The sequence below is a fragment of the Camelus ferus genome, chromosome 2 (genome assembly GCF_009834535.1).
Source record: "Camelus ferus isolate YT-003-E chromosome 2, BCGSAC_Cfer_1.0, whole genome shotgun sequence".
Lineage (NCBI taxonomy): Eukaryota > Metazoa > Chordata > Mammalia > Artiodactyla > Camelidae > Camelus > Camelus ferus.
In genome coordinates, this window is record NC_045697.1 from 41,141,635 (window position 1) to 41,157,181 (window position 15,547).

Consider the following 15,547-nt stretch of genomic DNA (forward strand, 5'->3'; position numbering starts at 1 on the left):
ACTCAAGATAATACCCCTAGCTAAACAAGCAACTGGGGTGAAACCCAGGAAATCAATCAATGATGAAACCACTATAGCTGAAGTAATCACTCAAATGACACTCTACACAAATGTAAGTTACGTCTCATAAGTCTCACCAGAAGAGCAGGATCGATTTCCGGTAGCACACCAGGTGGAGGTCTGCAGAGAAGTAAGGATACTTCTGGAGATGTTCCCCTGAGAGCGGATATGACTTCCTGGGGGTACCATGAATGACAAATGAAGATACAGTTAAACAGCATTATGAAATCATTCTCAAAGGCCAATCCATCCCATTAAAAATGCTACATTCCATATGCTGGGGGCTCACCTGCTGAGACAGTCCTTTCAAAGAGGCTCCGTTCACTTTCAAGATAACATCTCCCACATCTATTTTTCCACTTTCTGCTGCTGGCTGTCCAGGAAAGAGTTTTTTAACCCTTACTATGCTGGTATTCATTTGTTCAGGTATAAGGTTATCTTCTCGAGAAAAACTGAATCCGAGCCCTGAGCTGTTTTTAAACAATTTCACCTCAAATGTGTTCTCTGGAGAAAAAAAGATATCCAAAAAATTTAAATATTTTTAATGTGTTGTGTATACATATGAATATATACACATATATACTCAGATACATTTTAAAAAGCCCATTTCCACTCTATTTACAACTTTATATGTACTTGCTGTACCCTTATTCTACATTCAAATCCTACTTCATACTCTTTATCATTAAGAAAATTTAGTTTCAAAAGAAACTAAAAGAATAACCAAGAAAGGATGAAAAACACATATTTAAAGAAAGAGCAACGGAAGAAATAAAGGACATGGGGCAGTAGGACAGAGTGGATAAGCAGATTTTATTTTCATAATCAGCAAAGATAACATAGGTTGGGTTGTATTTTCTCCTTATTTGAGGGACTAATTCAGCGCTATTAACATTTGTATAATGATATAAAAATTTGAAATAAAAGCAAAACAATGACTATATACCACCACCAAGGACATTAATGCTCCTCAAAAGGAAGACAGATGGACTCTTAGAGTAAAAGACACTTCTGTATTATCAACAAATTTAGCCTTATGAAAAACTCACTTCTACATCAGTCTTAATTTTCTGATTTGACTACCAGTTAGTGGTAGGTATATCCAAAGGCTGGCAAAGTTTGCAAGAAAGATCAGTATCTGTGAACTATTAGGTGAATTTCTACCCCGGGTTAGCTTCACAAGTCCATGAAATTTAACAGACAAATAGAAAATGTAAAAGCCAAGGTTTCATGTGGGTTTGAAGCCATTCTAGGCAATTATTTGTATTTATTTTTTTCCCTTACAAATTTTATTTTGAATTTTACAACTATTTAAGGCACTATTAAATGTCTATAATTTGATTCATGTATGATTTCATTATCCAAAGCCTTTCAGACTTTAAGAACTTAAAATGTGTCTGTTTCTTAAAACAAAAAAAAGGGAGGGGAGAAGATATAGGTCAGTGGTTCAGTGCCTGCCTAGCATGCACGAAGTCCTAGGTTCAATCTCAAGTACCTCTATTAACAATAAATAAATGAATAAACCCAGTTACCCCCCACCAAAGAAAACAAATTAAAAATAATTCAGTATAGTGCTGCATCAGATTATTATTTACACTTGACAAGAATAATTAAAGACACCCAGGCATGAATTGTGATCCAACATGTAAAACTCGTTTTGAATAATCCAGGAATAAGTTTAGGGTAAGATGACAGGCTCCCACGGTCTGACCTTCAGTAACAAAGCTGTAATCTTTGACAAGCGTTATTTTCTTCGTCATGTTTTCTAGGGCTGGGCCTTGGGCATCTGGATCTGAAAGGGTGCACTGTGGGGTTACGGGGACATGTTCTTTGGATGCTGGAGATTGTCCCTTTTCTAACAACAGATGAACCACCTGGACAAATAGAAGAGCACTTCATTAGCTATGAAGAATCATAAGAAAGTAGGTAAGTTTTCAGGACTTTGTACAGTTGAGGGTACAAAATCATTTAAGGTAACTACCTGGTCCACCAAAACACAGATGGAGAAAAAAACAGAGCAACAAAAGCAAGGGATTGAGAATTTCAAAATTAAGTTTTTATTATTTTCTGTATGAAAAGATAAATGGTTAGAAAGAAAAAATTCTATTATAAAAATAATATAACCATGTTAGAGAAAATTAGGGTATTAGGATAAAATCAGCACTACCCTTATAAAGACCATTATAAATAATTTGGTAAACATCTTAAATCAAAATGTATTAGAGCAATGTGAATTTAGACTTTGGGCTGAAGGATAACTAGAAATGAAAACCACTAGATGTCTGTAAATGTTTAAGAGAAGAATTATAAATGCAATCCATCCCCCTCCTCCTGTCAGATCTCTGGATATTAAAGGCTAATGTGAAATAGAAAGTCAGCTTCCTCAATGAAAATCCCTGTCATAATACTCACTTCCAAAATGTAAGAAAAACAATACGAGAATGTTTCCATGAGTCAGGCTTTGTTTCTTGACTAACAAATCTGGAGATCTCAGTGAAACTGGTATTATTCGCACATTATTACATTCTGCTAAGGGATCTTAAAAGGGTGGTATAAGGATCTATTACCTGTCCTGTGTTTCTCAGGGTTTCCACAGCTTGCTTGTGAGTAGCTCCTTCCAGACTAACTCCATTGACAGCGAGGACACGATCACCTATAAATTAGGCAGTAATGTTGAAAGAAGCAAATCATAAAATGAAGATTTTACATGCTCTTTAATATCTTGTGGTCTTGTTTTGTACTCATTTGCTCGAGGAGAGACAAATTCTTGACAAAACCGTGTCACAGAGTTTCTTTAATACATATTTAATTTCTTTCCCAATTCTACGGCTCATCCTAGGTACCTTTTAGAAGAAGGTATTATAAATAGTATAAAACCAATTTAAATCATGGAAAAAAGATAAGCTGTACTACAAATGCAGAGAGACTGGAGGGAACTAACCTAGTTAGTTCTTACTGGGCTGCAGATGTCAGCGCTTTGGCCAGGGCACTATCCCTTTCCCGTTTTGCTTCTTAGAAAGTACAAGACATGAACTAAAACACTGCAGATATTTTCTGATACTAGAGAATAAGCTAGAAAGAAGAGTTTTAGGAATTACATCAAGGAGCTTTTTAATGCTGCAGTCCTAATTGGTATATTCTTATTTTATATTATGAATCATTTGAAGGTCTGTATCGACATTCCAGTTTCTTCTGTACTTGTTGAAGTGATGATCCTGCATGTAATTCCCTTTATGTAATTACACACACAAACACTCTACCTTTGTGAATTCTGCCATCGGACTCTGCTGCTCCCTTGGGAATAACAGCTTTCACATAAATGCCACCATGTCTGACACTGGTATTCACACCTCCCTAAGTGGAAAAAGACAGAATAACATTTTGTAATGTGAAAAATGTCACACTTTATCTTTCAAATCTGAGACCTAGAAAGCATTCAATTTATCAAAGCCAAAAGCAGCAGAATCATATTAGCACATGTAATTACTGTAATTCCCATGAATATTTCTAGCTAAGTTTTCCAAATGTTAAAGCAATTACTTTTTAGGAAAACTCTTTATTCAGAAAATAACAACACGGCAGATCTTGAGTTGCTTTTCCTTTTTTAACCCTATACCATGCATTAGGCACAAGCAGAAAGCAAAATCCATCCATGCAAAATTAGTTTGCAAATAGAACTGTCAGAAAAAAACAACAGCATATGAAATAAAATATTTCAAGTCATATTTGCTAATCTGAAAGCAAATCTCATGAGTCAAGGAAAAATTGTCTTAGAGTTATGGTATTTTAAAAACTGCTAGAAAATTAGTTTTTCGTTTTGGTCTTTATATGTTAATAGTGCTGTTTCTGCGTTATTTCTAAATGGCTTTTTATAACTAACAATATCCTTCAAATGTCATAAATGATAATGTTCTACTTTAGGGTAAAATATATTCACTAACAGAATTCTAAAGTAATTTCACCAAATAGCTGATGCTTATATTTCAACTACTTTAAAAGTACTACATATATTCTTGGGAACCTCTAATTTTAAGATACTAATCATATTTATAAGATGTATTACAAAGAGAAAGGGCATATAAATATACATTCGACTTTAATTATTTATGATGTAGGTTAAAATGTATTATTCCATGCTTATGCAGAAGCTGTCAAATGTATACAAAGCATACTTATTAATTTTATAATTTTATATTTTCTGAGTCTTGTATTCAGATTAAGCAAGTATGAAAACTATGGAGGAAAAAAATAGCATTTGTCTAATTTCTTTCAAACCACAGGAAAAAGTGACCAGCACACTTAAGTTTTCAGAAAAAGTTTTAAGTTATAATTCAATGTTTAATTTTGGGAATATTTGACAAGTTTCCCTTTTGAAGCAAAATTATTCAGTGAATAAACTGGCACACAATAGGCTGCTGGAAATGGAGAAGAGAAAACATTTGAAAACCTTGTCAAACAGTACCGTGACACTTATCCCCAAGCTGTTATTATTTTTAGCCAGTTCAACCTCAAAGATATCTCCAGGTTTAGGAGGTGATGATGGAAAAGTTTTAAAATTCATTTTGTTGGATGTATTCATTGAGGAGGAAGATTCCTTAACAAAGAAAAACAAACAGAAGGATTTCTTGTTAGAGTCAAACTGAATTATTAATGGAAGATCAATATGTGTTTTTTGGAAAAATTAAGAAAAAACAAGATATTAAGACTGGATTCAAAGATCATGAGGGTTGGAAGCAATCTTAGGGATCATCTAATCCAATGACTTCACAGTTTATGGTTGAGGAATTTGAGGTCTAGAGATTAAAGGGTTTGCTTTAGGTCAAACGTTTATGGCAGAGGGAAGCCCAGAAAACAGCTCAACTCTGGCATTCACACTATCCTCATCCAATGCTTTTTATACACTCAAATTTAAAGTATTCCATTTGCTTTAAAAATCAATATATATCAAACAACAGCTTTTAACTTGGGCCTTTAAGGTGAGAAGCCTTCATGTTTACTTTGCTAATGTTTATAAATCCAGTATAAACATAGGCACAACAGCTAAGCCCCGTTTATAAGGGCATAACTCTCTTACGAGGAGGAATGCTGGCTTTTCAGTTAACAAAGGGTTTAAGGTCCTCTTCTGAATCTGCTTGTGAATATGAGTTCAAACTTACATCATTTCTAAAATTTCTAGGAAACGAGCAATTTTCTATGTTGTCCTTATGATCATACATTCAGAACTTCAGAAGAGTAGGCCATCAATAGTAAAGTCAACCTCCCACTATATGAATTATTTAGGAACAATTTTTTTCAGATATTAAATTCTCTTATTAATATAAATAGTAAGTATGAAAGAGATAAACAATTTGTAGAAAACAATCATAATCATTGCTTTGTGTAATCACATAGCCAAGTTCCCAGAATAATAGCCATTTTGGAGTTAGTATTTGAAGCTGCTAATTTCTCTGAAAGTTAGCATCAAATGCAGCAGTAGTTAGTAGCAATGTATAAACGATTCCTCCTTTCCAGAATAATGTACTCAGTTTAGAGTGGATTATTCTGCTCTGTAATATATTTGCTGTTCTTTGCTTTGTTAAATCAAAAAAAAAAAAAAGACTCAAATTAAACGATGCCTTTTTTAGGGTGTGATGATCCTGACTGCTGGAGTAAGTGGCTTCATCCATGTCGGAATCTCCACGATCAGAGTGATCCGCTGCGTCAGATAGGCTGGTGTTTTTAGCTTTGCTTCGGTTACTGTCAGTAGAAGTCCGCTTTTTCTCAGTGGCTTTGGATACTACAGATGGGGAAGGGCTGCCATGCTGTGATTCCTGCCAGCTTCGGTCACCTACATGGCTGGCAAAGAAACCATTGACCTGGCTCTGGGACAAGCTGGCACTCTCAGTCCTGGAATCTTGAGAACTCAGGCTTCCTTCCCGCAGGCCCCCAGACAGCACAAATGAGCTCTCTGAGATGTGCCTCGGGGTGCCATGTTGCCAGCAGTGATCCTCAGAAGAATCTACAGCACTGTCTTGCATGTGAGAAGGTTTCTTCATGTAGTTTTTCATGCCATTGGCAATGCGCACAGGGGTAGAAGGCACTAAAAAGTCAAAATCCACCAATGAGTAAAACAGATTAGTGACACACGTCTGTGCTTATATTCACACACAATGTTCCCTGATGATCGTTGAAAAGATTTTACACAGGATAACACATGCACAACACCTGACCCGGGGCCTGGAACCATGACAAGGACCCAACAGATGTAGCACATGCTTTCTGTTTCCTTGGCTCCCTCTTTTGGTCATTCTTTCTGCAACTTCTAATGAAATGCACACCCCCTTAGCCTTAACTCCCCATTTTCATTCTCTAAGACCTATTTCAAGTGAGTCCCCTGTGAAGACTTTCTTAATTCCCTAACTAGAGATAATCTAAGTCTCCAAAAATCCTTGACCCTTATTTAATGGTTATTTATATACTTGTTTTATATTGTCCTACCAGACTGCAATTTTGGTCTCCAAGGAATTATCAAGGACGGCAACTCCATACTCCTTACGTACACAGTTCTTTAAAAAAGCCACTTGGGGACACTCTCCTAAGACACAAACCACAGGTGATATGTGTAAAAGAATTTACACACTGCAAATTTATTAAAATGAAGAGCTTTAAATGGCAAGCAAAACCAAGGAAAACTTAAATAATATACACAGAGTTCCTAGATGTCAATAACGAAGTGTACAGTGTTAGGCAGTGAGACAGAGTCTGACCCCAGACTCTGAGCCCTTCCCACTGGCCGCTGCACTGCACGTCCCATGTGTACTTCTTTCAAACACTGCCCCCAACTTGATCCTCATGACAACACTGTGCAAGACAGACAAGGCAGGGCTGAGGTCACGGTATCCTCTTAAAGAAAGAAAAATAACCATAGCTCAAGAGAACTTAAGTCATATAGCTAATAAGTGGCCCAGGCATGGCTCAAACTCAAGTCATCTGATCACTGTCAAGTGTCGTTTTTCCAACAACATGCTAATGGCAGGGATTATGAGACAAAATGATATGGGTCTTGCTTTTAAATTTCTGGTATACTGGTACCCTTTCCTTTTATAATTGGGTTCAGGCCAGGACTTCAAAGATAATGATTATATAACTATATTAATTAGGCAATGATTAAGAATTTTATTTCTGATTTGGCCTAAGAAGTGATGGAATGCACTGACTATTCAAAATTTACTGAAGTGACATTGATTTTGCACAACAAATCCATTTTTATGCGTATGTTACTAAAGAGGAATGAGACAGAATCCTAGAAGTGATGAATGAAAGGTTATACCAATGTATAGAATTAAAGCAATCAGAACTGCACATACCACATTTCCTGAAAGAATATAAGAAGCTTAAACCCAATTTATTGTCCAAGGTATTGAAGTTCTTGTGGAAAGTGAGATAGAACATACAGCTAAGAGACAGTCACAACATTACCTTTGGATATCTTTTCTTTTGGCTGAGAGATAACAAGTGTCACGTCTTCGGGTGCATTTTGCAAAATTTCAATTGCAGCATGGTGGCTGACCCCTTCCAGACTGACACTATTCACAGATATCAAACGGTCTCCTGTAACAACAGACAGTCCAGTATTTTCAACAACAAAGAGAAATTCACGCTAAATCTTAGAAATGTCACCTCCCCTTCATTATTTTTGTTTTGCCGAAGTTCTACTTTCACTGTCTTGCAAATTCATGCCTGTCAGTAAGTATCTAGAAATTTCCTAAATTTAAAGTACCTGGCTTTAAGCACCCATCCAAGTCAGCTGGTCCTCCAGGGGTGATTGAACTAATAAATACACCGAGATCCAGTCTTCCCATCTTCTCTCCACCAATAATTTGAAATCCTGTGAAACAGCACATTTTAAAAAGATCTTCACGGGGAGAGGTAACATAGGGATAGGAGGTTATGACGTACAAACTGGTATATATAAAATAAATAAGCTACAAGAATATACGGTACAGCATAGGAACATAGCCAGTATTTTATAACTATAAGTGGAGTATAACCTTTAAAAATTATGAATCATCACAGTGAAAAAAAATGTGACAATGAATATATGTATGTTCATGTATAACTGAAAAATTGTGCTCTACACTGGAATTTGACACAACATTGTAAAGTGACTATAACTCAATAAAAGAATGTTTAAAAAAATTGTGAATCACTATGTTATATACCTGGAACTTATGTATTGTTGTAAATCAACTATACCTCAATAAAAAATAAGTAAAAAAAAAAAAAAAAAAAAGATCTTCGTGCTATTGGTGCTTTCAAGGACTAATGACTACCCTGCTTGAGACACAGATGTGTAGACTCGTATCAAACACGATTTAGTAGGTAATGCTTGTGAGATGGGACTTAAATTTGGTGGAAATATTGCTTGTAAGCATTTCATCTTTGGCATTTCCTGGCTGGCCGTGTGGGTTTAGGGGATGCAGATGGGCAGAGTGGGCCTGGTGCCTCAACGCCAACGCTACACGATCCACTTTTTCTCTTTCAATTCTCAGATCTTTAACAATCTTAGTGACTTACCTAAGCCATACTTTGCATCTTTTTTCAGGTTCACCAGGGTGATCTCCCTTTCTGGTGAAGACACTATGCTCCATCTTTTGTGTAGCACATCTATTGGAAATGAACAATTTTAAGACAAAGTAAACATAATATACTTAGGCATTGACACTGCTCATTTCAATTTAAATAACAGCTCATTAATGGATTGCTGCATCACTTTAACATTATATTTTAAATAATATAATGCCATTATTTTATATTTTGATAGTGATTTATAGTTTACCAAATGACTATATGCTATCATATTTATTCGTTATAAATAGTAACTTGTGAAATGAGTATATTTCAGTTACAAATGAGTAAATAAATCTTGAGGTTAAATGATTTGCGCAGGTTTCCTCAGCTAGTACAGGCAAGAGGTGAATCCTAAACTACGGTGGTCAGACCCCATGTCTTTGTTACAACAGAGTTGATGTCATGAATTTGACAACACTCAATATGTTAAGAATTTCCCACTGAGGGGGAGGGTATAGCTCAGTGGTAGAGTGCCCGCCTAGCATATAGGCCAGGACCTTCCTTAAAACAAATAAATAAATAAACCTAGGCACCCTCCTCCCTGAAAAAAGGGGAAAAAAAAAGAATTCCCCACTAATAAGTGGCTGGCACTTCTACTTATGAAGAGTAAAATGTTCATAGTAAGTTGTAGGGTGAAACAAAAAGAAAAAATAGGATTTATTCTTTTAAATCCCATTAATAATGACTTGGCTAGCACATTTACACTCTCAAAGGACTTTCATTTATTTCTTATTTTATTTGTGGAACAATCTCATGAGGTAAGTTAAAGAGATTTCTAATCATTGTCTTGCAGATGAGAAATAATAGTTCAGGGCTTGCTCAACATTATAGCTAGTATCACTGCCCAGCAAAATGCCTTAAGTAAGTACTCAATAAATCCTAGTCAAATAAATTCAGTGAATGTTGGCATCAGAACTACAATTCACTTTTTCTTATTTCCACTTAGGTTTTTTTTTTTTTAAAGTAAACTGATCATTCACAAATATCTCCTAAATTAAACCAATAAATATGCCATTTGTCATGTTAAAATTACTTCATTTACTTAATAATCAAGAGCATTTAAACACACACACACAGACACACACACACACACTATGAACCTAGAACTTACCACTTAGTTCTTGTTATGAACTAAACAGGGTTCCTCCTCCCTTTCCTCAGAATACATATATATTGAAGCCCTAACTCTCTGTACCTCAGAATTTAACGATATATGGAGATAGGTTTTTAAAAAAAATTTAAGTTAAAATGAGGTCTTTAGGATGGGCCTAATGCAATATGACTGGTGTCCTTATAAGAAGAGGGAATTTGGATACAGACGTGTGTGCACAGAGGGAAGACCACCACCTACAAAGCCAAGGAGAGTGGTTTCAGAAGAACTCAACGCAGCCATCACCCCGATCGCTTGTGTGCATGTGTGTGTGTGTGTATTAAAATGTTTCCCACACAGAGACACACACGCAGAGAGACACACGCAAATTGTAACTGTGCAATATTTTTGTGTATTTACTTCCCTAACTAGAAGCAACAGATTGGGCTCTCTGTATTCAAGGATTCATCAGTAAGATTTAAACATTAATTAATTTAATTTTTTTTCATCTTTCAAATATTTACTTAACAATTGTCCTGTGAAAGTCCCTCATTAGGCAATTGGGGAAAATAGAGACAATGTATAAGAAAGCTGCTAGCATAATACATGTGAGCCTGACTGATAAATAGAATGTTAAGATTTTAAAGAAATAGCTGTATTATGAAGCCATGAGTCAGACCTGAAAGGAGAGGTTTCTTCCTGCCAGAAATAAAGAGTTCAAGGAATAGAGGTAGCGTTTTAATAAGTGGATTATGGAGAGGGTTGTACGTAACAAGTAAGGCAGTAACAAAAGCTGAGGTGGAAAAAAAGGCAGAAAAGGTTCTGGGAAAACATCACAGATTAGCATGGCTGGAGTACAAGATTTGAGTAGATGGAACTGAATATTCTTTTGGAAAGGGGAAGCTTTGCTAACCTCCTCTTTTTAACAGGATCCTCCCCCAGTGCCCCCCTCCCCCCTTCCCACTCCAATATAAAGTGACTTATTCGTGTTGGGAAAGAAGGAAGGATGTTGGTGTGGAGCTACATGTTACTAGACAGTACTGTGTACATGTCGAGTTCCTATTTGTCTTGTCTTGTATCTCTGTTGTATTCACAGAGATAGTCAAAATACTTTACCACTGGTTAAAAAAAAATCAGTAAGTATCTGAGGTACAGGAGAATCCAAGTAAATTTAAAAGTACAGAATTTATGAATCACTGAAAGTGAGGAGCTAGATATCTCAAGTACCAATGCATTTCTGAGTTAAATTACCTCACAGAAACAAGCAGTAACATTCAAGGAATACATATTTTTATATTTAAAAGAATTCTTTTCCCATTAATACACTTCATGACCACAGCAAATTCTGCAAATATTTTAACATTAAAAAGAGGCTGAAATCAACTTCTTTAAGTAATAACACTTCTTATATGCTGGTGTCAGTTCTCAATAATGTTTACCTGGGAAATATCTTAAGAATAATTGATAAATATGTAAGTTAGAAATTAAATGTACACCGTCTCTGCATTAGAGACTGTTGTTCCAATGTTGCCTTTCTCATCTCTCATAAGGTTCATGTGGACATATTCAGTCTCTAACTAGAATAACTATGGATACTAATTATAGACGTTATCTATGAGTAAACTACTTGAATTTCTTAGTAAAAGTATATTTGTGATAAGGCCAAAACCATATGATCAATTTAAGTGAAATCAATGATTCTTTTTGCAAGACAAACTAGTTTCTTGGTTATAGATGCAGACCCTTGTCAACTATCAGGCAACTCCATGCCACTGATTCTAAGAGGAACTGGAATACTGGTAGAGGAGGCTGGATAAATTCATCACTAACTCTAGGGATAAAAAGACCCGTTTCAAACCTTGGGGAGGATGGGTCAGTAACACCATACTGATATAAAAACAAAGAGAGGTATTTTTCATTGTTATATTACCTAATATACTAACTGCTCCTGAGGCAGGTAAGGGGGATCATAATGGGAACTTTGGCACAAATTAGCTGAGTGCACTGCAGACACATAACATTTCTGGGACTCATTTAACTCAATGATAGAATGAAAAGGCTTGGTTTAGATAAACTTTAATTTCCTTTTGGTTTTTAAATTATTTGACTCTATCTTGTTTCTGGCTGATTTCTGTATCTGTTGAATCCTTTGTGAGCACTCTCAATTTAAAATTTGTATGTATTATAATTAAACATTAGATTAAAAAAGCCTCAAAACAAAAGCCACTAGCATTTAAAATTACACTGGTACTTGACATCCAACTAAACAAAGTGTGTTTTAAAATCTTCTGCATAACGTTTTATAAGTAGGAATTAAGAGTACTCAAAAAGACAATAATCAGTTTTAATACTGAGGAAAAAGCTTCTTTAACTATCTGTACCAAGTTACTTTGCACCTGAACAAGCTTTTTCACACGAGGTTTTTTTATGTTTTGTTTTGTTTTGTTTTTTCATTTTGTTTTTGTTAAGAATCTGGTGCTTGATCTTATTTTGTGGTTTGGACAAGGAAGAAGGTGGCAAATCCAACTAATAGTCAATTTTCAATTATATAGTAATCCTAAATTATAATAAAACAAGAAACACTGTAAACCAATTTTACATAATTCTGTGCTCCTGGAAGAGAGGACTCAGAAGAAAAGTGAGAATACATGTGCAGAGACCCATTCTGAGGAAAAAGTGGTAAGAGCCAGAGATTGGGTGCTCCAGTCCTGGGGGTCCTACACAGGGGAGATGAGCCCCCTTGTCTGATTAGAGAATTTTAACACCCCACAGACATCAATGGATAGATCATCCAGACAGGAAATCAACAAGGCAACAGTAGTCTTAAATGATACAACAGACCAATTGGATTTAATAAATATATATAGGACATTACATTCCCCAAACAGTAAAATACACATTCCTTTCAAGAGCACATGGAGCAGCCTCCAGGACAGATCACATGCTAGGCCACAAAACAATTCTCAGCAAATTTAAGAGGTGAGAAATTATATCAAGCATGTTTTCCTACCACAATGGTATGAAACTAGAAATCAATTACAGAAAGAAAAATGGGAAAAGAACAAGCACGTGGAGACTAAACAACATGCTACTAAAAAAACCCAATGGATCAGTGAAGAAATCAAAGAGAAAATCTGAAAATATCTCAAGACAAATGAAAATGGAAACAGAATTCTCTAAAATTATGAGACATAGCAAAAGCAATTCTAAGAGGGAAGTTTACAGTAGTGCAGGCCTTCATTAAGAACAAGAAAAATCTCAAATAAACAACCTAACCTACCAATTAAAGGAAACAGAAAAAGAAGAACAAACCCCAAAGTCAGCTGAAGGAAGGAAATAATAAAGATCAGAGAGGGAATAAATAAAATAGAGACCAAAACAACAACAACAACAACAACAAAACTAAAAAAAACAAAACAAAACAAAAAACGAAACCAAACCAAAACAAACAAACCAATAGAAAAGATCAATGAAACCAAGAGCTAGTTTTTGGAAAGATAAACAAAATTGATAAACTTTTAGCCAGGCTTACTAAGAAGAGAGAACCTAATAAAATAAGAAATGAAAGAGGAGAAACAACAACCAATAGACATACAAAAAATCATAAGAGAATATTACAGTTATCTGTCAACAAACTGGACAACCTAGAAGAAATCGACAAATTTCTAGAAACATACAGCCTACCAAGACTAAGTCAAGAAGAAATGGACTGATCAGTAGTAGAGAAATTGAATCTGTTAAAAAGAAAAAGAAAAAGAAATAAAACCAAAAACTTCTAGCACACAAAAATCCAGGCCTGGACAGTTCACGGGGGGAGTCTACCAGATATATAAAGAAGAGCTAAGACCTATCCTTCTCAAATTATTCCCCAAAATTGAAGAGGACAAAACACTCCCAAATTCAATCTATGAGGCCACCATCTATTATTCTGGTACCAAAGTCAGACAAAGACATTACAAAAAAAAAAAATTACAAGACAGTATCTTTGATGAATATAGATGCAAAATTCCTCAACAAAATATCAGCAAACCAAATGCAACAATATACAGAAATGATCATACACCATGTCAAGTTGGATTTATTCTAGGGACGCCAGGATGGTTCAACTTTGGCAAATTAATCAATGTGATACACCACATAACAAAAGGAAGAAAAAATTACACAATCATCTCAATAGACACAGAAAAGGCATTTGTCAAAATTCAATATCCAGCCATGATAAAAACTCTTAACAAAATTGGTATAGAGGGAACATATCTCAACATAATAAAAGCCATTTATGACAAACCTACAACTAACATCATACTTAATGGTAAAAAGCTGAAAGCCTTTCCTCTAAATTCAGGAACAAGACAAGAAGGCTCAGTCTCGCCACTTCTATTCAACATAGTATTAGAAGTCGTAGCCACAACAATCAAACAGGAAAAAGAAATAAAAGGCATCTAAATTGGAAGAGAAGAAGTAAATTGTCACTATGTGCAGATGACATGATACTTTATACGGAAAACTCTGAAGTCTCCACCAAAAAACTATTAAAACCAATAAATGAATTCAGTAAAGTTGCAGGACACAAGATTAATATATAGAAATCTGCTGTTTTTCTATACACTAATAATGAACTATCAAAAGAGAAAGTAAAAAAAAATATATTGATTAAAATCGCATCAAAAACAATGAAGTACCTAGGAGCAAACTTAACCAACAAATTGAAAGACCTATTCACTGAAAACTAGAAATCACTGAAAAAAGGAAATTAAAGATGATACAAAGAAATGGAAAGATATTCCATGCTCTTGGATTAGAAGAATACATACTACTAAAATGGCCTTACTACCCAAAGGAATCTACAAATGTAACGCAATCGCTATCAAAATACCCCGGACATTTTTCACAGAAATAGGAGAAATAGTCCTAAAATTAATGTGGAACCACAAAAGACCCTGAATTCCCAAAGCAAGCTTGAGAGAAAAACAAAACAAAACAAAACAAAACGAAAAACAACACAACTAGAGGTCACCCTCTCTGACTTCAGACTATATACTACAAAGCTATAGTAGTCAAAACAGCACAGTAATGGCACAAAAGTAGACACAGATCAATGGAACAGGATAGAAAGCCCAGAAATAAACCAGCACACCTATGGTTAATTAATCTATGACAAAGGAGGCAAGACTATACAATGGAGAGAAGACAGTGTCTTCAATAAGTAGTGCTGAAAGAACTCTACAGCTGCATGTAAAATAGTAAGATTAGAGCATTTCCTTGTAACATATACAGACATAACCCCAAAATAGATGAAAGAACTAAATGTGAAACCTGAAACCATAAAACTCCTAGACAACAACGTACGCAGAACACTCTTTGACAAATCGTAGCACTATTTTACTGGATCTGTCTCCTAAGGCAGCAAAAATAAACAAATAAGACTTAATTAAACTTAAAAGATTCTGCACAGCAGAGGCAACTATTGACAAAATGAAGACAACCTACTGAATGGGAGAAAATATTTGCAAATGATATGACCAACAAGGGGTAATATCCAAAATACATAAACAATTCATACAACTGAATATTAAAATACAAAACAAAACACAACCAAATCAAAAAATGGGCAGAAGATCTGAACAGACATTTTTCCAAAGAAGACATACAGATAGCCAATAGGCACATGAAAAGATGCTCAAAACTGGTAATCATTAGAAATGTAAATTAAAACCACATGAGAAATCACCTCACACCTATCAGAATGGCTACCATCAAAAAGTCTACAAAATAACAAATGTTGTC

At 35.1% G+C, this 15,547-nt stretch overlaps 1 protein-coding gene across 1 annotated transcript in view; it reads right to left on the reverse strand.

The window, feature by feature from the left end:
- Positions 1-15,547, reverse strand: part of PTPN13 (protein tyrosine phosphatase non-receptor type 13) — a 179,683-nt gene that overhangs the window by 37,232 nt on the left and 126,904 nt on the right. The window contains 10 exon segments of the mRNA XM_014563749.2: positions 138-236; positions 350-564; positions 1,772-1,934; positions 2,628-2,713; positions 3,321-3,414; positions 4,523-4,654; positions 5,676-6,139; positions 7,519-7,650; positions 7,820-7,927; positions 8,617-8,706. Of these exon segments, the coding sequence (XP_014419235.2) occupies positions 138-236; positions 350-564; positions 1,772-1,934; positions 2,628-2,713; positions 3,321-3,414; positions 4,523-4,654; positions 5,676-6,139; positions 7,519-7,650; positions 7,820-7,927; positions 8,617-8,706 (1,583 nt within the window).